The sequence below is a fragment of the Scyliorhinus torazame genome, chromosome 22 (genome assembly GCF_047496885.1).
Source record: "Scyliorhinus torazame isolate Kashiwa2021f chromosome 22, sScyTor2.1, whole genome shotgun sequence".
NCBI classification, from domain to species: Eukaryota; Metazoa; Chordata; class Chondrichthyes; order Carcharhiniformes; family Scyliorhinidae; genus Scyliorhinus; species Scyliorhinus torazame.
The window spans coordinates 108184893-108206256 of record NC_092728.1 but is presented as its reverse complement, the minus strand read 5'-3'; the positions used below and the strand labels follow the sequence as shown (position 1 = coordinate 108206256).

Below are 21364 nucleotides of genomic sequence, written 5' to 3'. Positions count from 1 at the left end.
GGGTACGGGTTCCACACACACTGACTCTCACTTGGGTACGGGTCCCACACACTCTGACTCTCACTGGGGTACGGGTTCCACACACACTGACTCTCACTGGGGTACGGGTCCCACACACACTGACTCTCACTGGAGTACGGGTCCCACACACACTGACTCTCACTGGGGTACGGGTCTCACATCCACTGACTCTCACTGGGGTACGGGTCCCACAGACACCGACTCTCACTGGGGTACGGGTCCCACACACACTGACTCTCACTGGGGTACGGGTCCCACACACACTGACTCTCACTGGGGTACGGGTCCCACACACTGACTCTCACTGGGGTACGGGTCCCACACACACTGACTCTCACTGAGGTACGGGTCCCACACACACTGACTCTCACTGGGGTACGGGTCCCACACACACTGACTCTCACTGGGGTACGGGTCTCACACACACTGACTCTCACTGGGGTACGGGTCCCACACACACTGACTCTCACTGGGGAACCGGTCCCACACACACTGACTCTCACTGGGGTACGGGTCCCACACACACTGACTCTCACTGGGGTACGGATCCCACACACACTGACTCTCACTGGGGTACGGGTCCCACACACACTGACTCTCACTGGGGTACGGGTCCCACACACACTGACTCTCACTGGGGTACGGGTCCCACACACACTGACTCTCACTGGGGTACGGGTCTCACACACACTGACTCTCACTGGGGTACGGGTCCCACACACACTGACTCTCACTGGAGTACGGGTCCCACACACACTGACTCTCACTGGGGTACGGGTCCCACACACACTGACTCTCACTGGGGTACGGGTCCCACGCACACTGACTCTCACTGGGGTACGGGTTCCACACACACTGACTCTCACCGGGATACGGGTCCCACACACACTGGCTCTCACTGGGGTACGGGTCCCACACACACTGACTCTCACTGGGGTACGGGTCCCACACACACTGACTCTCACTGGGGTACGGGTCCCACACACACTGACTCTCACTGGGGTACGGGTCCCACACACACTGACTCTCACTGGGGTACGGGTCCCACACACACTGACTCTCACTGGGGTACGTGTCCCACACACACTGACTCTCACTGGGGTACATGTCCCACACACACTAACTCTCACTGGGGTACGGGTCCCACACACACTGACTCTCACTGGGGTACGTGTCCCACACACACTGACTCTCACTGGGGTACATGTCCCACACACACTAACTCTCACTGGGGTACGGGTCCCACACACACTGACTCTCACTGGGGTGCGTGTCCCACACACACTGACTCTCACTGGGGTACATGTCCCACACACACTGACTCTCACTGGGGTACGGGTCTCACACACACTGACTCTCACTGGGGCACGGGTCCCACACACACTGACTCTCACTGGGGTACAGGCCCCACACATACTGACTCTCACTGGGGTACATGTCCCACACACACTGACTCTCACTGGGGTACGTGTCCCACACACACTGACTCTCACTGGGGTACGGGTCCCACACACACTGACTCTCACTGGGGTACGTATCCCACACACACTAACTCTCACTGCGGTACGGGTCCCACACATAGTGACTCTCACTGGGGTACGTGTCCCACACACACTGACTCTCACTGGGGTACGTGTCCCACACACACTGACTCTCACTGGGGTACGGGTCCCACACACACTGACTCTCACTGGGGTACGTATCCCACACACACTAACTCTCACTGCGGTACGGGTCCCACACATAGTGACTCTCACTGGGGTACGTGTCCCACACACACTGACTCTCACTGGGGTACGTGTCCCACACACACTAACTCTCACTGGGGTACGGGTCCCACACACTGACTCTCACTGGGGTACGGGTCCCACACACACTGACTCTCACTGGGGTACGGGACCCACACACACTGACTCTCACTGGGGTACGGGTTCCACACACACGGACACTCACTGGGTTACGGGTCCCACACACACTGACTCTCACTGGGGTACGGGTCCCACACACACTGTCTCTCACTGGGGTACGGGTCCCACACACACTGACTCTCACTGGGGTACAGGTTCCACACACACTGACTCTCACTGGGGTACGGGTTCCACACACACTGACTCTCACTGGGGTACGGGTCCCACACACACCGACTCTCACTGGGGTACGGGTCCCACACACACTGACTCTCACTGGGGTACAGGCCCCACACATACTGACTCTCACTGGGGTACGTGTCCCACACACACTGACTCTCACTGGGATACGGGCCCCACACACACTGACTCTCACTGGGGTACGTGTCCCACACATACTGACTCTCACTGGGGTACGTGTCCCACACACACTGACTCTCACTGGGGTACGGGTCCCACACACACTGACTCTCAGTGGGGTACGTGTCCCACACACACTAACTCTCACTGGGGTACGGGTCCCACACATACTGACTCTCACTGGGGTACGTGTCCCACACACACTGACTCTCACTGGGGTACGTGTCCCACACATACTGACTCTCACTGGGGTACGTGTCCCACACACACTGACTCTCACTGGGGTACGTGTCCCACACACACTGACTCTCACTGGGGTACGTGTCCCACACACACTAACTCTCACTGGGGTACGGGTCCCACACACTGACTCTCACTGGGGTACGGGTCCCACACACACTGACTCTCACTGGGGTACGGGTCCCACACACACTGACTCTCACTGGGGTACGGGATCCACACACACTGACTCTCACTGGGGTACGGGTCCCACACACACTGACTCTCACTGGGGTACGGGTCCCACACACACTGACTCTCACTGGGGTACGGGTCTCACACATACTGACTCTCACTGGGGTACGGGTCCCACACACACTGATTCTCACTAGGGTACGGGTCCCACACACACTGGCTCTCACTGGAGTACGGGTTCCACACACACTGACTCTCACTGGGGTACGGGTCCCACACACACTGACTCTCACTGGGGTACGGGTCTCACACACACTGACTCTCACTGGGGTACGGGTTCCACACACACTGACTCTCACTTGGGTACGGGTCCCACACACACTGACTCTCACTGGGGTACAGGCCCCACACATACTGACTCTCACTGGGGTACGTGTCCCACACACACAGACTCTCACTGAGGTACGGGTCCCACACACACTGACTCTCACTGGGGTACGGGTCCCACACACACTGACTCTCACTGGGGTACGGGTCCCACACACACTGACTCTCACTGGGGTACGGGTCCCACACACTCTGACTCTCACTGGGATACGGGTCCCACACACACTGACTCTCACTGGGGTACGGGTCCCACACACACTGACTCTCACTGGGGTACGGGTCCCACACACACTGACTCTCACTGGGGTACGGGTCCCACACTCACTGACTCTCACTGGGGTACGGGTCCCACACACACTGACTCTCACTGGGGTATGGGTCCCACACACACTGACTCTCACTGGGGTATGGGTCCCACACACACTGACTCTCACTGGGGTACGGGTCCCACACACACTGACTCTCACTGGGGTACGGGTCCCACACACACTGACTCTCACTGGGGTATGGGTCCCACACACACTGACTCTCACTGGGGTATGGGTCCCACGCACACTGACTCTCACTGGGGTACGGGTCTCACACACACTGACTCTCACTGGGGTACGGGTCCCACACACACTGACTCTCACTGGGGTACAGGCCCCACACATACTGACTCTCACTGGGGTACGTGTCCCACACACACAGACTCTCACTGAGGTACGGGTCCCACACACACTGACTCTCACTGGGGTACGGGTCCCACACACACTGACTCTCACTGGGGTACGGGTCCCACACACACTGACTCTCACTGGGGTACGGGTCCCACACACACTGACTCTCACTGGGGTACGGGTCCCACACACACTGACTCTCACTGGGGTACGGGTTCCACACACACTGACTCTCACTGGGGTACGGGTCCCACACACACTGACTCTCACTGGGGTACGGGTCCCACACACACTGACTCTCACTGGGGTACAGGTTCCAGACACACTGACTCTCACTGGGGTACGGGTCCCACACACACTGACTCTCACTGGGGTACGGGTCCCACACACACCGACTCTCACTGGGGTACGGGTCCCACACACACTGACTCTCACTGGGGTACAGGCCCCACACATACTGACTCTCACTGGGGTACGTGTCCCACACACACTGACTCTCACTGGGATACGGGCCCCACACACACTGACTCTCACTGGGGTACGTGTTCCACACATACTGACTCTCACTGGGGTACGTGTCCCACACACACTGACTCTCACTGGGGTACGGGTCCCACACACACTGACTCTCAGTGGGGTACGTGTCCCACACACACTAACTCTCACTGGGGTACGGGTCCCACACATACTGACTCTCACTGGGGTACGTGTCCCACACACACCGACTCTCACTGGGGTACGGGTCCCACACACACTGACTCTCACTGGGGTACGGGATCCACACACACTGACTCTCACTGGGGTACGGGTCCCACACACACTGACTCTCACTGGGGTACGGGTCCCACACACACTGACTCTCACTGGGGTACGGGTCTCACACATACTGACTCTCACTGGGGTACGGGTCCCACACACACTGATTCTCACTAGGGTACGGGTCCCACACACACTGGCTCTCACTGGAGTACGGGTTCCACACACACTGACTCTCACTGGGGTACGGGTCCCACACACACTGACTCTCACTGGGGTACGGGTTCCACTCACACTGACTCTCACTGGGGTACGGGTTCCACACACACTGACTCTCACTGGGGTACGGGTCCCACACACACTGACTCTCACTGGGGTACGGGTCCCACACACACTGACTCTCACTGGGGTATGGGTTCCACACACATTGACTCTCACTGGGGTACGGGTCCCACACACACTGACTCTCACTGGGGTACGGGTCTCACACACACTGACTCTCACTGGGGTACGGGTTCCACACACACTGACTCTCACTGGGGTACGGGTCCCACACACACTGACTCTCACTGGGGTACAGGCCCCACACATACTGACTCTCACTGGGGTACGTGTCCCACACACACAGACTCTCACTGAGGTACGGGTCCCACACACACTGACTCTCACTGGAGTACGGGTCCCACACACACTGACTCTCACTGGGGTACGGGTCCCACACACACTGACTCTCACTGGGGTACGGGTCCCACACACTCTGACTCTCACTGGAGTACGGGTCCCACACACACTGACTCTCACTGGGGTACGGGTCCCACACACACTGACTCTCACTGGGGTACGGGTCCCACACACTCTGACTCTCACTGGGATACGGGTCCCACACACACTGACTCTCACTGGGGTACGGGTCCCACACACACTGACTCTCACTGGGGTACGGGTCCCACACACACTGACTCTCACTGGGGTACGGGTCCCACACTCACTGACTCTCACTGGGGTACGGGTCCCACACACACTGACTCTCACTGGGGTATGGGTCCCACACACACTGACTCTCACTGGGGTATGGGTCCCACACACACTGACTCTCACTGGGGTACGGGTCCCACACACACTGACTCTCACTGGGGTACGGGTCCCACACACACTGACTCTCACTGGGGTATGGGTCCCACACACACTGACTCTCACTGGGGTATGGGTCCCACGCACACTGACTCTCACTGGGGTACGGGTCTCACACACACTGACTCTCACTGGGGTACGGGTCCCACACACACTGACTCTCACTGGGGTACAGGCCCCACACATACTGACTCTCACTGGGGTACGTGTCCCACACACACAGACTCTCACTGAGGTACGGGTCCCACACACACTGACTCTCACTGGGGTACGGGTCCCACACACACTGACTCACTGGGGTACGGGTCCCACACACACTGACTCTCACTGGGGTACGGGTCCCACACACACTGACTCTCACTGGGGTACGGGTCCCACACACACTGACTCTCACTGGGGTACGGGTTCCACATACACTGACTCTCACTGGGGTACGGGTCCCACACACACTGACTCTCACTGGGGTACGGGTCCCACACACACTGACTCTCACTGGGCTGAATTTCCTTCATAATATTCACAGAATTGCCTGACAATCTTTATTAATATTGATATTGTGCTTGTCTGTTTCAGGTCCAAAGTGCAACATTAACATCGATGAGTGTGCGTCAAACCCATGCCACAATGGCGGAACTTGCAAAGATAATATCAATAGCTTCACATGTGCCTGTCCTGAGGGCTATCAGGACTTGGTGTGTTCCTCGGAGGTCAACGAGTGTAACAGCAACCCCTGTATCCACGGAGATTGTAAAGACAACCTCAATGGGTATGTGACCCCAATTGCTCCATTTCTACCATGGGTGGAGGGAATAGTCAGAGAATTGAGGTGAAACTTTCTGTATCTAACCCCGTGCTGTACCTGTCCTGGGAGTGTTTGATGGGGACAGTGTAGAGGGAGCTTTACTCTGTATCTAACCCCGTGCCGTACCTGTCCTGGGAGTGTTTGATGGGGACAGTGTAGAGGGAAGTTTACTCTGTATCTAACCCCGTGCTGTACCTGTCCTGGGAGTGTTTGATGGGGACAGTGTAGAGGGAGCTTTACTCTGTATCTAACCCCGTGCTGCACCTGTCCTGGAAGTGTTTGATGGGGACAGTGTAGAATGAGCTTTACTCTGTGTCTAACCCCGTGCTGTACCTGTCCTGGGAGTGTTTGATGGGGACAGTGTAGAGGGAGCTTTACTCTGTACCTAACCCTGTGCTATACCTGTCCTGGGAGTGTTTGATGGGGACAGTGTAGAGGGAGCTTTACTCTGTATCTAACCCCGTGCTGGACCTGTCCTGGGAATGTTTGATGGGGACAGTGTAGAGGGAGCTTTACTCTGTATATAACCCCGTGCTGTACCTGTCCTGGGAGTGTTTGACGGGGACAGTGTAGAGGGAACTTTAATGTGTATCTAACCCCGTGCTGTACCTGTCCTGGGAGTGTTTGATGGGGACAGTGTAGAGGGAGCTTTACTCTGTATCTAACCCCGTGCTGGACCTGTCCTGGGAATGTTTGATGGGGACAGTGTAGAGGGAGCTTTACTCTGTATCTAACCCCGTGCTGTACCTGTCCTGGGAGTGTTTGATGGGGGCAGTGTAGAGGGAGCTTTACTCTGTATCTAACCCCGTGCTGTACCTGTCCTGGGAGTGTTTGATGGGGACAGTGTAGAGGGAGCTTTACTCTGTATCTAACCCCGTGCTGTACCTGCCCTGGGAGTGTTTGATGGGGACAGTGTAGAGGGAGCTTTACTCTGTATCTAACCCCGTGCTGTACCTGTCCTGGGAGTGTTTGATGGGGACAGTGTAGAGGGAGCTTTACTCTGTATCTAACCCCGTGCTGTACCTGTCCTGGGAGTGTTTGATGGGGACAGTGTAGAGGGAGCTTTACTCTGTATCTAACCCCGTGCTGTACCTGCCCTGGGAGTGTTTGATGGGGACAGTGTAGAGGGAGCTTTACTCTGTATCTAACCCCGTGCTGTACCTGTCCTGGGAGTGTTTGATGGGGACAGTGTAGAGGGAGCTTTACTCTGTATCTAACCCCGTGCTGTACCTGTCCTGGGAGTGTTTGATGGGGACAGTGTAGAGGGAGCTTTACTCTGTATCTAACCCCGTGCTGTACCTGCCCTGGGAGTGTTTGATGGGGACAGTGTAGAGGGAGCTTTACTCTGTATCTAACCCCGTGCTGTACCTGTCCTGGGAGTGTTTGATGGGGACAGTGTAGAGGGAGCTTTACTCTGTATCTAACCCCGTGCTGTACCTGCCCTGGGAGTGTTTGATGGGGACAGTGTAGAGGGAGCTTTACTCTGTATCTAACCCTGTGCTGTACCTGTCCTGGGAATGTTTGATGGGGACAGTGTAGAGGGAGCTTTACTCTGTATCTAACCCCGTGCTGTACCTGTCCTGGGAGTGTTTGATGGGGACAGTGTAGAGGGAGCTTTACTCTGTATCTAACTCCGTGCTGTACCTGTCCTGGGTGTGTTTGATGGGGACAGTGTAGAGGGAGCTTTACTCTGTATCTAACCCCGTGCTGTACCTGTCCTGGGAATGTTTGATGGGGACAGTGTAGAGGGAGCTTTACTCTGTATCTAACCCCGTGCTGTCCCTGTCCTGGGAGTGTTTGATGGGGACAGTGTAGAGGGAGCTTTACTCTGTATATAACCCCGTGCTGTACCTGTCCTGGGAGTGTTTGACGGGGACAGTGTAGAGGGAACTTTAATGTGTATCTAACCCCGTGCTGTACCTGTCCTGGGAGTGTTTGATGGGGACAGTGTAGAGGGAGCTTTACTCTGTATCTAACCCCGTGCTGGACCTGTCCTGGGAATGTTTGATGGGGACAGTGTAGAGGGAGCTTTACTCTGTATCTAACCCCGTGCTGTACCTGTCCTGGGAGTGTTTGATGGGGGCAGTGTAGAGGGAGCTTTACTCTGTATCTAACCCCGTGCTGTACCTGTCCTGGGAGTGTTTGATGGGGACAGTGTAGAGGGAGCTTTACTCTGTATCTAACCCCGTGCTGTACCTGCCCTGGGAGTGTTTGATGGGGACAGTGTAGAGGGAGCTTTACTCTGTATCTAACCCCGTGCTGTACCTGTCCTGGGAGTGTTTGATGGGGACAGTGTAGAGGGAGCTTTACTCTGTATCTAACCCCGTGCTGTACCTGTCCTGGGAGTGTTTGATGGGGACAGTGTAGAGGGAGCTTTACTCTGTATCTAACCCCGTGCTGTACCTGCCCTGGGAGTGTTTGATGGGGACAGTGTAGAGGGAGCTTTACTCTGTATCTAACCCCGTGCTGTACCTGTCCTGGGAGTGTTTGATGGGGACAGTGTAGAGGGAGCTTTACTCTGTATCTAACCCCGTGCTGTACCTGTCCTGGGAGTGTTTGATGGGGACAGTGTAGAGGGAGCTTTACTCTGTATCTAACCCCGTGCTGTACCTGCCCTGGGAGTGTTTGATGGGGACAGTGTAGAGGGAGCTTTACTCTGTATCTAACCCCGTGCTGTACCTGTCCTGGGAGTGTTTGATGGGGACAGTGTAGAGGGAGCTTTACTCTGTATCTAACCCCGTGCTGTACCTGCCCTGGGAGTGTTTGATGGGGACAGTGTAGAGGGAGCTTTACTCTGTATCTAACCCTGTGCTGTACCTGTCCTGGGAATGTTTGATGGGGACAGTGTAGAGGGAGCTTTACTCTGTATCTAACCCCGTGCTGTACCTGTCCTGGGAGTGTTTGATGGGGACAGTGTAGAGGGAGCTTTACTCTGTATCTAACTCCGTGCTGTACCTGTCCTGGGTGTGTTTGATGGGGACAGTGTAGAGGGAGCTTTACTCTGTATCTAACCCCGTGCTGTACCTGTCCTGGGAATGTTTGATGGGGACAGTGTAGAGGGAGCTTTACTCTGTATCTAACCCCGTGCTGTCCCTGTCCTGGGAGTGTTTGATGGGGACAGTGTAGAGGGAGCTTTACTCTGTATCTAACCCCGTGCTGTACCTGTCCTGGGAGTGTTTGATGGGGACAGTGTAGAGGGAGCTTTACTCTGTATCTAACCCCGTGCTGTACCTGTCCTGGGAATGTTTGATGGGGACAGTGTAGAGGGAGCTTTACTCTGTATCTAACCCCGTGCTGTACCTGTCCTGGGAGTGTTTGATGGGGACAGTGTAGAGGGAGCTTTACTCTGTATCTAACTCCGTGCTGTACCTGTCCTGGGTGTGTTTGATGGGGACAGTGTAGAGGGAGCTTTACTCTGTATCTAACCCCGTGCTGTACCTGTCCTGGGAATGTTTGATGGGGACAGTGTAGAGGGAGCTTTACTCTGTATCTAACCCCGTGCTGTACCTGTCCTGGGAATGTTTGATGGGGACAGTGTAGAGGGAGCTTTACTCTGTATCTAACCCCGTGCTGTCCCTGTCCTGGGAGTGTTTGATGGGGACAGTGTAGAGGGAGCTTTACTCTGTATCTAACCCCGTGCTGTACCTGTCCTGGGAGTGTTTGATGGGGACAGTGTAGAGGGAGCTTTACTATGTATCTAACCCCGTGCTGTACCTGTCCTGGGAGTGTTTGATGGGGACGGTGCGGAGGGAGCTGTGGACTATCCGGACTCTGTGTTTTTCTCTGACAGGTACAGCTGTGAGTGCAGCCCAGGTTGGACCGGCACGAACTGCGACCTGAATGTTAATGAGTGTGAGTCTCACCCCTGTCTGAATGGAGGCTCCTGTCGGGACAAGAACAATGGCTACCTGTGTGACTGTCGCCCGGGTTACCGAGGTAAGGAGGAGAGCGCAAGTTTTTATGTCATGGTGTGTGGGGCAGGCGTGGGGGTCCAGGACCGAGTGGGGGTCCCGGACGGAGTGGGGGTCCCGGACGGAGTGGGGGTCCCGGACGGAGTGGGGGTCCCGGACGGAGTGGGGGTCCCGGACGGAGTGGGGGTCCCGGACGGAGTGGGGGTCCCGGACGGAGTGGGGGTCCCGGACGGAGTGGGGGTCCCGGACCGAGTGGGGGACCCGGACCGAGTGGGGGGTCCCGGGCAGACTGGGGTTCCCGGGCAGAGTGGGGGTCCCGGGCAGACTGGGGGTCCCGGGCAGACTGGGGGTCCCGGGCAGAGTGGGGGTCCCGGGCAGACTGGGGATCCCGGGCAGACTGGGGGTCCCGGGCAGAGTGGGGGTCCCGGGCAGACTGGGGGTCCCGGGCAGAGTGGGGGTCCCGGGCAGAGTGGGGGTCCCGGGCAGAGTGGGGGTCCCGGGCAGAGTGGGGGTCCCGGGCAGAGTGGGGGTCCCGGGCAGAGTGGGGGTCCCGGGCAGACTGGGGGTCCCGGGCAGATTGGGGGTCCCGGGCAGACTGGGGGTCCCGGGCAGAGTGGGGGTCCCGGGCAGAGTGGGGGTCCCGGGCAGACTGGGGGTCCCGGGCAGACTGGGGGTCCCGGGCAGAGTGGGGGTCCCGGGCAGAGTGGGGGTCCCGGGCAGAGTGGGGGTCCCGGGCAGAGTGGGGGTCCCGGGCAGACTGGGGGTCCCGGGCAGAGTGGGGGTCCCGGGCAGAGTGGGGGTCCCGGGCAGAGTGGGGGTCCTGGGCAGACTCGGGGTCCGGGCAGACTGGGGGTTCCCGTGTGAGTGTGCCCGTGTCAGTGTGTGTGTCACATTCCCTCCCCTTTTTCTTTTTGTTTCTCTCTCACAGACTCTCTCTCCTCTCTCATCCTTCTTCTTTCCCTCTTAGTCTTTTCTCTCTTTCTCACCCTCCCTCCCTTTATCTGTGTCTGTGTGTTTGTCTCAACAAAGAACAAAGAAATGTACAGCACAGGAACAGGCCCTTCGGCCCTCCAAGCCTGTGCCAACCATGCTGCCCGACTAAACTACAATCCTCTACACTTCCTGGGTCCGTATCCCTCTATTCCCATCCTATTCATGTATTTGTCAAGATGCCCCTTAAATGTCACTATCGTCCCTGCTTCCACCACCTCCTCCGGCAGCGAGTTCCAGGCACCCACTACCCTCTGTGTAAAAAACTTGCCTCGTACATCTCCTCTAAACCTTGCCCCTCGCACCTTAAACCTATGCCCCCTAGTAATTGACCCCTCTACCCTGGGGAAAAGCCTCTGACTATCCACTCTGTCTATGCCCCTCATAATTTTGTAGACTTCTATCAGGTCGCCCCTCAACCTCCGTCGTTCCAGTGAGAACAAACCGAGTTTATTCAACCGCTCCTCATAGCTAATGCCCTCCATACCAGGCAACATCCTGGTAAATCTCTTCTGCACCCTCTCTAAAGCCTCCACATCCTTCTGGTAGTGTGGTGACCAGAATTGAACACTATACTCCAAGTGTGGCCTAACTAAGGTTCTATACAGCTGCAACATGACTTGCCAATTCTTATACTCAATGTCCCGGCCAATGAAGGCAAGCATGCCGTATGCCTTCTTGACTACCTTCTGGACCTGTGTTGCCCCTTTCAGTGACCTGTGGACCTGTACACCTAGATCTCTCTGACTTTCAATACTCTTGAGGGTTCTACCATTCACTGTATATTCCCGACCTGCATTAGACCTTCCAAAATGCATTACCTCATATTTGTCCGGATTAAACTCCATCTGCCATCTCTCCGCCCAAATCTCCAAACGATCCAAGTCCTGCTGTATCCTCTGACAGTCCTCATCGCTATCCGCAATTCCACCAACCTTTGTGTGGTCTGCAAACTTACTAATCAGACCAGTTACATTTTCCTCCAAATCATTTATATATACTGCAAACAGCAAAGGTCCCAGTACTGATCCCTGCGGAACACCACTGGTCACAGCCTCCAATTAGAAAAGCATCCTTCCATTGCTACTCTCTGCCTTCTATGACCTAGCCAGTTCTGTATCCACCTTGCCAGCTCACCCTGATCCCGTGTGCTTCACCTTTTGTACCAGTCTACCATGAGGGACCTTGTCAAAAGCCTTACTGAAGTCCATATAGACAACATCCACTGCCCTACCTGCATCAATCATCTTTGTGACCTCCTTGAAAAACTCTATCAAGTTAGTGGACTGTCTACATATTGTTTTAAGAAGCTTTCCTGGATGCTCCTTACAAACTCTGCCCCGTCTAAGCCCCCGGCACTAAGTGAGTCCCAGTCAATATTGGGGAAGTTGAAGTTGAAGTCTCTTTCTGCCTCTCTCTCTCACTCTCACTCTCTCTCTTTCTCCCTCTCCATCTCCCTCTCTCTCGCCCTGGCTTTATGTCTCTTTCATCTCTATCTCTCTCCCTTTCTCTCAGTATCTTTCTGGCTCTCTCCTCTCTCTTTCTCTCCTCTCTCTCTCTCTCCTCTCTCCTCTCTCTTTCCTCTCTCTCTCTCACTCCTCTCTCTCCTCTCTCTCTCTCTCTCACTCCTCTCTCTGCTCTCTCTCTCTCACTCTCTCTCCTCTCTCTTTCTCTCTCCTCTCTCTCTCTCTCTCCTCTCTCTCCTCTCTCTCACTCTCTCTCCTATCTCTTTCTCTCTCTGTCCTCTCTCCACTCTCTCTCTCTCTTTCTCCGTCTCCGTCTCCCTCTCTGACCCTGGCTTTATGTCTCTTTCCTCTCTATCTCTCTCCCTTTCTCTCAGTATCTTTCTGGCTCTCTCCTCTCTCTTTCTCTCCTCTCTCTCTCTCTCCTCTCTCCTCTCTCTTTCTCTCTCTCTCTCACTCCTCTCTCTCCTCTCTCTCTCTCTCTCACTCCTCTCTCTGCTCTCTCTCTCTCACTCTCTCTCCTCTCTCTTTCTCTCCTCTCTCTCTCTCTCTCCTCTCTCTCCTCTCTCTCACTCTCTCTCCTATCTCTTTCTCTCTCTGTCCTCTCTCCACTCTCTCTCTCTCTTTCTCCGTCTCCGTCTCCCTCTCTGACCCTGGCTTTATGTCTCTTTCCTCTCTATCTCTCTCCCTTTCTCTCAGTATCTTTCTGGCTCTCTCCTCTCTCCTCTCTCTCTCCTCTCTCTCTCTCTCTCTCTCCTCCCTCTCTCCTCCCTCTCTCCCTCCTCTCTCTCTCTCAGCTCTCTCCCTCACTCTCTCTCCTCTCTCTTTCTCTCTCTCTCTCCTCTCTCTTTCTCTCTCCTCTCTCTCCTCTCTCTCTCTCCTCTCTCTCCTCTCTCTCCTCTCTCTCTCACTCCTCTCTCTCTCCTCTCTCTCCTCCCCCTCTCCCTCTCTCTCCTCCCTCTCTCTCTCCTCTCTCTCCTCCCCCTCTCTCTCCTCCCTCTCTCTCTCCTCTCTCTCCTCCCCCTCTCTCTCTCCTCTCTCATCTCTCTCTCTCTCCTCTCTCTCTCTCTCCTCTCTCTCTCTCCTCTCCTCTCCTCCCCCTCTCTCCTCTCTCTCTCTCCTCTCTCTCCTCCCCCTCTCTCCTCTCTCTCTCTCTCCTCTCTCTCATCCCTCTCTCCTCCCTCCCTCTCTCTCTCTCTCTCCTCTCTCTCTCCTCCCTCTCTCTCTCTCTCTCCTCTCTCTCCTGCCCCTCTCTCTCTCTCCTCTCTCTCTCCCCTCTCTCTCTCCCTCTCTCTCTCTCTCTCTCTCCCTCTCATGGTCTATCCGGGTGTGGTGGAATCTTTTCCAGTGATGCCTTTGTGTCTGTTTCAGGTTCCAGCTGTCAGATGAACATCAATGAGTGTGCTTCCAACCCCTGCCTCAACCTGGGGAGCTGCATCGACGATATTGCTGGATACAAGTGTAACTGTGTCTTACCGTACACAGGTAACGCAGAGAGTGGGGCCAGGCCCCGGGGGTCCACTGCCCACTCACTCAGCCCCTTCCCCATTTACACGCCTCATTGGCTGAAATAAAAGCAACCCTGGAACATTCTGGAGCCTTGACAGACTTTGGATAATAAATAAAAGACTTAGATTTTCACAGCTTCAGGATGTCCCAAGGTGCTGGACAGGCAATGACATTTAATCACGGTTGGAATTTAGGAAACAGAGCAGCCAATTGGTGCACAGCAAGATCCCGCAACCAGCAGCGTGATAAACAATATTTTTTTTAATATTGGTTCAGGAATAAATATTGACAACGGGAGACTCTCCTGTTCCTCTTCGAAATGTGGCCTTTTACATCGATCTGGGAGGGTAGACAGTGCGGCACTCCCTCAGTACTGACCCTCTGACAGTGCAGCACTCCCTCAGTACTGACCCTCTGACAGTGCGGCACTCCCTCAGTACTGACGCTCTGACAGTGCGGCACTCCCTCAGTACTGACCCTCTGACAGTGCGGCACTCCCTCAGTACTGACCCTCTGACAGTGCAAGCACTCCCTCAGTACTGACCCTCTGACAGTGCGGCACTCCCTCAGTACTGACCCTCTGATAGTGCAGCACTCCCTCAGTACTGACCCTCTGACCATGCGGCACTCCCTCAGTACTGACCCTCTGACAGTACAGCGCTCCTTCAATACTGACCCTCTGACAGTGCGGCACTCCCTCAGTACTGACCCTCTGACAGTGCGGCACTCCCTCAGTACTGACCCTCTGACAGTGGGGCGCTCCTCAGTACTGACCCTCTGACAGTGCGGTGCTCCCTCAGTACTGACCCTCTGACAGTGCAGCACTCCCTCAGTACTGACCCTCTGATAGTGCGGCACTCCCTCAGTACTGACCCTCTGACAGTGCGGCACTCCCTCAGTACTGACCCTCTGACAGTGTGGCACTCCCTCAGTACTGACCCTCTGACAGTGCGGCACTCCCTCAGTACTGACCCTCTGACAGTGCGGCACTCCCTCAGTGCTGACCCTCTGACAGTGCGGCACTCCCTCAAGACTGACCCTCTGACAGTGCAGCACTCCCTCAGGACTGACCCTCTGACAGTGCAGCACTCCCTCAGTACTGACCCTCTGACAGTGGGGCGCTCCCTCAGTACTGACCCTCTGACAGTGCGGCACTCCCTCAGTACTGACCCCCTGACAGTGCAGCACTCCCTCAGTACTGACCCTCTGAGAGTGCGGCACTCCCTCAGTACTGACCCTCTGACAGTCCAGCACTCCCTCAGTGCTGACCCTCTGACAGTGTGGCACTCCCTCAGTACTGACCCTCTGACAGTGCGGCACTCCCTCAGTACTGACCCTCTGACAGTGCGGCACTCCCTCAGGGCTGACCCTCTGACAGTACTGCACTCCCTCAAGACTGACCCTCTGACAGTGCAGCACTCCCTCAGGACTGACCCTCTGACAGTGCAGCACTCCCTCAGGACTGACCCTCTGACAGTGCAGCACTCCCTCAGTACTGACCCTCTGACAGTGCAGCACTCCCTCATTACTGACCCTCTGACAGTGCAGCACTCCCTCAGTACTGACTCGCTGACAGTGCGGCACTCCTCAGTACTGACCCTCTGATAGTGCGGCACTCCCTCAGTACTGACCCTCTGATAGTGCGGCACTCCCTCAGTACTGACCCTCTGACAGTGCGGCACTCCCTCAGTACTGACCCTCTGATAGTGCGGCACTCCCTCAGTACTGACCCTCTGACAGTGCAGCACTCCCTCAGTGCTGACCCTCTGACAGTGTGACACTCCCTCAGTACTGACCCTCTGACAGTGCGGCACTCCCTCAGTACTGACCCTCTGACAGTGCGGCACTCCCTCAGTACTGACCCTCTGACAGTGCGGCACTCCCCTCAGTACTGACCCTCTGACAGTGCGACACTCCCTCAAGATTGACCCTCTGACAGTGCAGCACTCCCTCAGGACTGACCCTCTGACAGTGCAGCACTCCCTCAGTACTGACCCTCTGACAGTGCAGCACTCCCTCAGTACTGACCCTCTGACACTGCAGCACTCCCTCATTACTGACCCTCTGACAGTGCGGCACTCCCTCAGTACTGACCCTTTGACAGTGCAGCACTCCCTCAGTACTGAACCTCTGACAGTGCGGCACTCCCTCAGTACTGAACCTCTGACAGTACAGCGCTCCCTCAGTACTGAACCTCTGACAGTGCAGCACTCCCTCAGTACTGACCCTCTGACAGTGCGGCACTCCCTCAGTACTGACCCTCTGACCATGCGGCACTCCCTCAGTACTGACCCTCTGACAGTACAGCGCTCCTTCAATACTGACCCTCTGACAGTGCGGCACTCCCTCAGTACTGACCCTCTGACCATGCGGCACTCCCCTCAGTACTGACCCTCTGACAGTGCAGCACTCCTCAGTACTGATCCTCTGACAGTGTGGCACTCCCTCAGTACTGACCCTCTGACAGTGCGGCACTCCCTCAGTACTGACCCTCTGACAGTGCGGCACTCCCTCAGTACTGACCCTCTGACAGTGCGGCACTCCCTCAGTACTGACCCTCTGACAGTGCGGTGCTCCCTCAGTACTGACCTTTTGACAGTGCAGCACAGGGAATGTCTGACTGAATTTAGTTCTTAAGTCTCTGGAATTGAACCTACAACCTCTTTTTGAGAAGCGTGAGGTGCTGAGAACGGAGTCTGGGCTGACAGAAACTTACACCGAACGAGGCCATCTGACCCCTTGTGTGTGATCTTTGAAAGAGCCAACATGCTGATCCTGCACCCCCGCTGTTTGTCTGTCACCCCACAGGCCCCTCACTGTTAAAGTTATTTATGGAATATTTCAGATCGAGAGTTCCAACTCAGAGCAAAGACAGCTCTCCCACTTTGAACTCTCTGACCTGCTGGTTAGTGACCGGTGGACAGTGGGGCACAACTTGATCAAAACTTCTTGTTATCTTGAACCTTCCATGAAGTCATCCCTCAACCAGCCCCGCCCAGCGCGGGGCGTTTCTAACTGTGGACCTGCAGCATTCCCTGTGAGGGGCTCAGCGAGTGGAGGTCCACTCGCCGGCGGGATATTGGGTGCTATCTGGCAGTTTTCTGCCTGGGGGCGGGGGGGGGGCGTGGGGGCAGGGGGGCGGGGGGCGTGGGGGGGGGGCGGGGGGGTGTGATCTTAGCCAAACCCAATCTGCCAGAAACAGATTTCCGGCTGGGTGTTCGGATCACGCAGTTTCCCAGCTTCCTGCTCCCGGGAATCGCTGCCACCAGGAACAATTCCTGGATGTGGCGTCACCCTTCCTCTGCAAAGAGGGTTTCCATGGTAACGGGACAAGGGAAACGCCCAAGGCCAAAACCCAGTGAAAATCCCAATTATTTTCAAAACTGGAAGCGGAACGAAAAGCAGCAGGTTCACCTCCAACTTTTTTATTATTTTTAAAAGGCCACTCAGAAGTGTGGGGAGCTCCTCACAGGCCCAAGGACAAGAGGCAGCTGGAGGGAGGGGGAAGCAAACATCCCAACCTCGACTCTAACACTGTCCAGGGACCCTGCTGGAGAGATCAGGCATTCAGGGAGTCAGTCTGTGTGGGACCCGTACCCAGTGAGAGTCAGTGTGTGTGGGACCGTACCCCAGTGAGAGCCAGTGTGTGTGGGACCCGTACCCCAGTGAGAGTCCGCGTGTGTGGGACACGTACCCCAGTGAGAGTCAGTGTGTGTGGGACCCGTACCCCAGTGAGAGTCAGTGTGTATGGAACCCGTACCCCAGTGAGAGTCAGTGTGTGTGGGACCCGCACCCCAGTGAGAGTCAGTGTGTGTGGGACCCGTACCCCAGTGAGAGGCAGTGTGTGTGGGACCCGTACCCCAGTGAGAGTCAGTGTGTGTGGGACCCGTACCCCAGTGAGAGTCAGTATGTGTGGGACCCGTACCCCAGTGAGAGTCAGTGTGTGTGGGACCCGTACCCCAGTGAGAGTCAGTGTGTGTGGGACCCGTACCCCAGTGAGAGTCAGCGTGTGTGGGACCCGTACCCCAGTGAGAGTCAGTGTGTGTGGGACCCCGTACCCCAGTGAGAGTCAGTGTGTGTGGACCCGTACCCCAGTGAGAGTCAGTGTGTGTGGGACCTGTACCCCAGTGAGAGTCAGTGTGTGTGGAACCTGTACCCCAGTGAGAGACAGTGTGTGTGGGACCCGTACCCCTGTGAGAGTCCGTGTGTGTGGGACCCGTACCCCAGTGAGAGTCCGTGAGTGTGGGACATATTCAGTACCGTCATAGCTGGTCATGGAGTTCCGGTTTGTCTTTCAGCCTGCCCTCCTGCCCTCCCGCTCTCTGGCGCCGGGAATTCCAAAGATTCACAATCCTCGAGTGAAGTAATTTCTCCTCATCTCAGTCCTAATGATTGGCTCCTTACCCAGCGACTGTACCCACCCCCGCCGTGTTTTATATTCCTGACCAGCAGAAACAATCTCTCAGTGCCCACCCTTTCAGACCCTTTCAGACCCTTTCACAATCTGCAGTAATTGATGTGATCACGTCTCATCCTTCGCAACTGCAGAGAATATCGACTCAATTTACTCAGGATCTCATTGCAGGGACCTTGCTGTGAAGCTTCACTGTCCGTCTCCAATGCAAGTTGGACTTTACAGTTCATCCCGGGATTCCGCTTTCCCGTGCTGGGAAAAGTCTCACTTTTCCCAGCCTGTTTCCGTCCCCAACCCTCGGCAGCGACAACAGAGACTCCAACGTTCTTTCCAAACACACGACTGACCAGTAACCTCTCTCACTCTTGGTGTTGCCATTGGCTTATGTGGGAAGCACTTTCAGTTCGATATTCCAGCTGCCTGTCCGTGTTCTGGTCACACCTTCCATCGCTCCATCCAGCTGTGCCTGGGCCCTGAACCCTCAGCTTCCCGGTCAGTGACAGTAATCCTCCCACACCACCTGCAGCAAGTATATTCCCCCTAAAACATGGAGAACGGGTCTGCACACTGTTCCCCGGGACTGCCTCACCAAACCTTGCCCAATTGTAGCACAACTTCTTTCTTTTTGTACTCCAATCTGCTATTCGACAGTTGGAGGAAGCACTGTGGATATTAATCCGGCCTTTCCTCAGGGATGGGCTTCTGGAGTGAAGTCACCAGCCCATCACTAACAGACAATTGGATATCCCAGCCTCCTTGTGCAAACTCACTCCTCAACATGGTCCCAATGTCAAGATCGTATTTTTTGCTCTGGGTATTTTAGTGTTCAGTTTGTAATTACGGTGACATTCCTCCACAGGTGTGAATTGCGAAGATGTCCTGGCTCCGTGTTCCAGTGAGCCCTGTAAAAATGGTGGTGTTTGCCAGAGTCGGAAGATTACGAGAACTTCTCATGTGGTTGTCCAGAGGGATGGCAAGGTAGGGCTCACTCACACAGCGTAACTCACACAGCGTCACTCACACAGCGTCACTCACACAGCGTCACTCCACACAGCGTCACTCACAACAGCGTCACTCACACAGCGTCACTCACACAGCGTCACTCACACAGCGTCAAGGTCACTCACACAGCGTCACTCACACAGCGTCAACACACAGCGTCACTCACAACAGCGTCACTCAACAACAGCGTCACTCACACAGCGTCACTCACCAGCGTCACTCACACAGCGTCACTCACACAGCGTCACTCACACAGCGTCACTCACACAGCGTCACTCACACAGCGTCACTCACACAGCGGCACTCACATCAGCGTCACTCACACAGCGTCACTCACACAGCGTCACTCACACAGCGTCACTCACACAGCGTCACTCACACAGCGTCACTCACACAGCGTCACTCACACAAGCGTCACTCACACAGCGTCACTCACACAGCGTCACTCACACAGCGTCACTCACACACAGCGTCACTCACACAGCGTCACTCACACAGCGTCACTCACACAGCGTCACTCACACAGCGTCACTCACACAGCGTCACTCACACAGCGTCACTCACACAGCGTCACTCACACAGCGTCACTCACACAGCGTCACTCACACAGCGTCACTCACACAGCGTCACTCACACAGCGTCACTCACACAGCGTCACTCACACAGCGTCACTCACACAGCGTCACTCACACAGCGTCCTCACACAGCGTCACTCACACAGCGTCACTCACACAGCGTCACTCACACAGCGTCACTCACACAGCGTCACTCACACAGCGTCACTCACACAGCGTCACTCACACAGCGTCACTCACACAGCGTCACTCACAGCGTCACTCACACAGCGTCACTCACAACAGCGTCACTCACACAGCGTCACTCACACAGCGTCACTCACACAGCGTCACTCACACAGCGTCACTCACACAGCGTCACTCACAACAGCGTCACTCACACAGCGTCACTCACACAGCGTCACTCACACAGCGTCACTCACACAGCGTCACTCACACAGCGTCACTCACACAGCGTCACTCACACAGCGTCACTCACACAGCGTCACTCACACAGCGTCACTCACACAGCGTCACTCACACAGCGTCACTCACACAGCGTCACTCACACAGCGTCACTCACACAGCGTCACTCACACAGGCGTCACTCACACAGCGTCCTCACACAGCGTCACTCACACAGCGTCACTCACACAGCGTCACTCACACAGCGTCACTCACACAGCGTCACTCACACAGCGTCACTCACACAGCGTCACTCACACACAGCGTCACTCACACAGCGTCACTCACACAGCGTCACTCACAGAGCGTCACTCACACAGCGTCACTCACACACAGCGTCACTCACACAGCGTCACACACACACAGCGTCACTCACACACACAGCGTCACTCACACAGCGTCCACTCTCACAGCGTCACTCACACAGCGTCACTCACACAGCGTCACTCACACACAGCGTCACTCACACAGCGTCACACACACACAGCCTCACTCACACAGCGTCACTCACACAGCGTAACTCACACAGCGTCACTCACACAGCGTCACTCACACAGCGTCACTCACAGAGCGTCACTCACACAGCGTCACTCACACACAGCGTCACTCACACAGCGTC

At 55.8% G+C, this 21364-nt stretch overlaps 1 protein-coding gene across 1 annotated transcript in view; it reads left to right on the top strand.

Moving 5' to 3' along the window:
• The window catches only part of LOC140398873 (uncharacterized), a 147304-nt gene that overhangs the window by 122410 nt on the left and 3530 nt on the right, over nt 1–21364 (top strand). Inside the window, 5 exon segments of the mRNA XM_072487816.1 lie at nt 6209–6401; nt 10228–10373; nt 14173–14286; nt 19584–19649; nt 19652–19702. Of these exon segments, the coding sequence (XP_072343917.1) occupies nt 6209–6401; nt 10228–10373; nt 14173–14286; nt 19584–19649; nt 19652–19702 (570 nt within the window).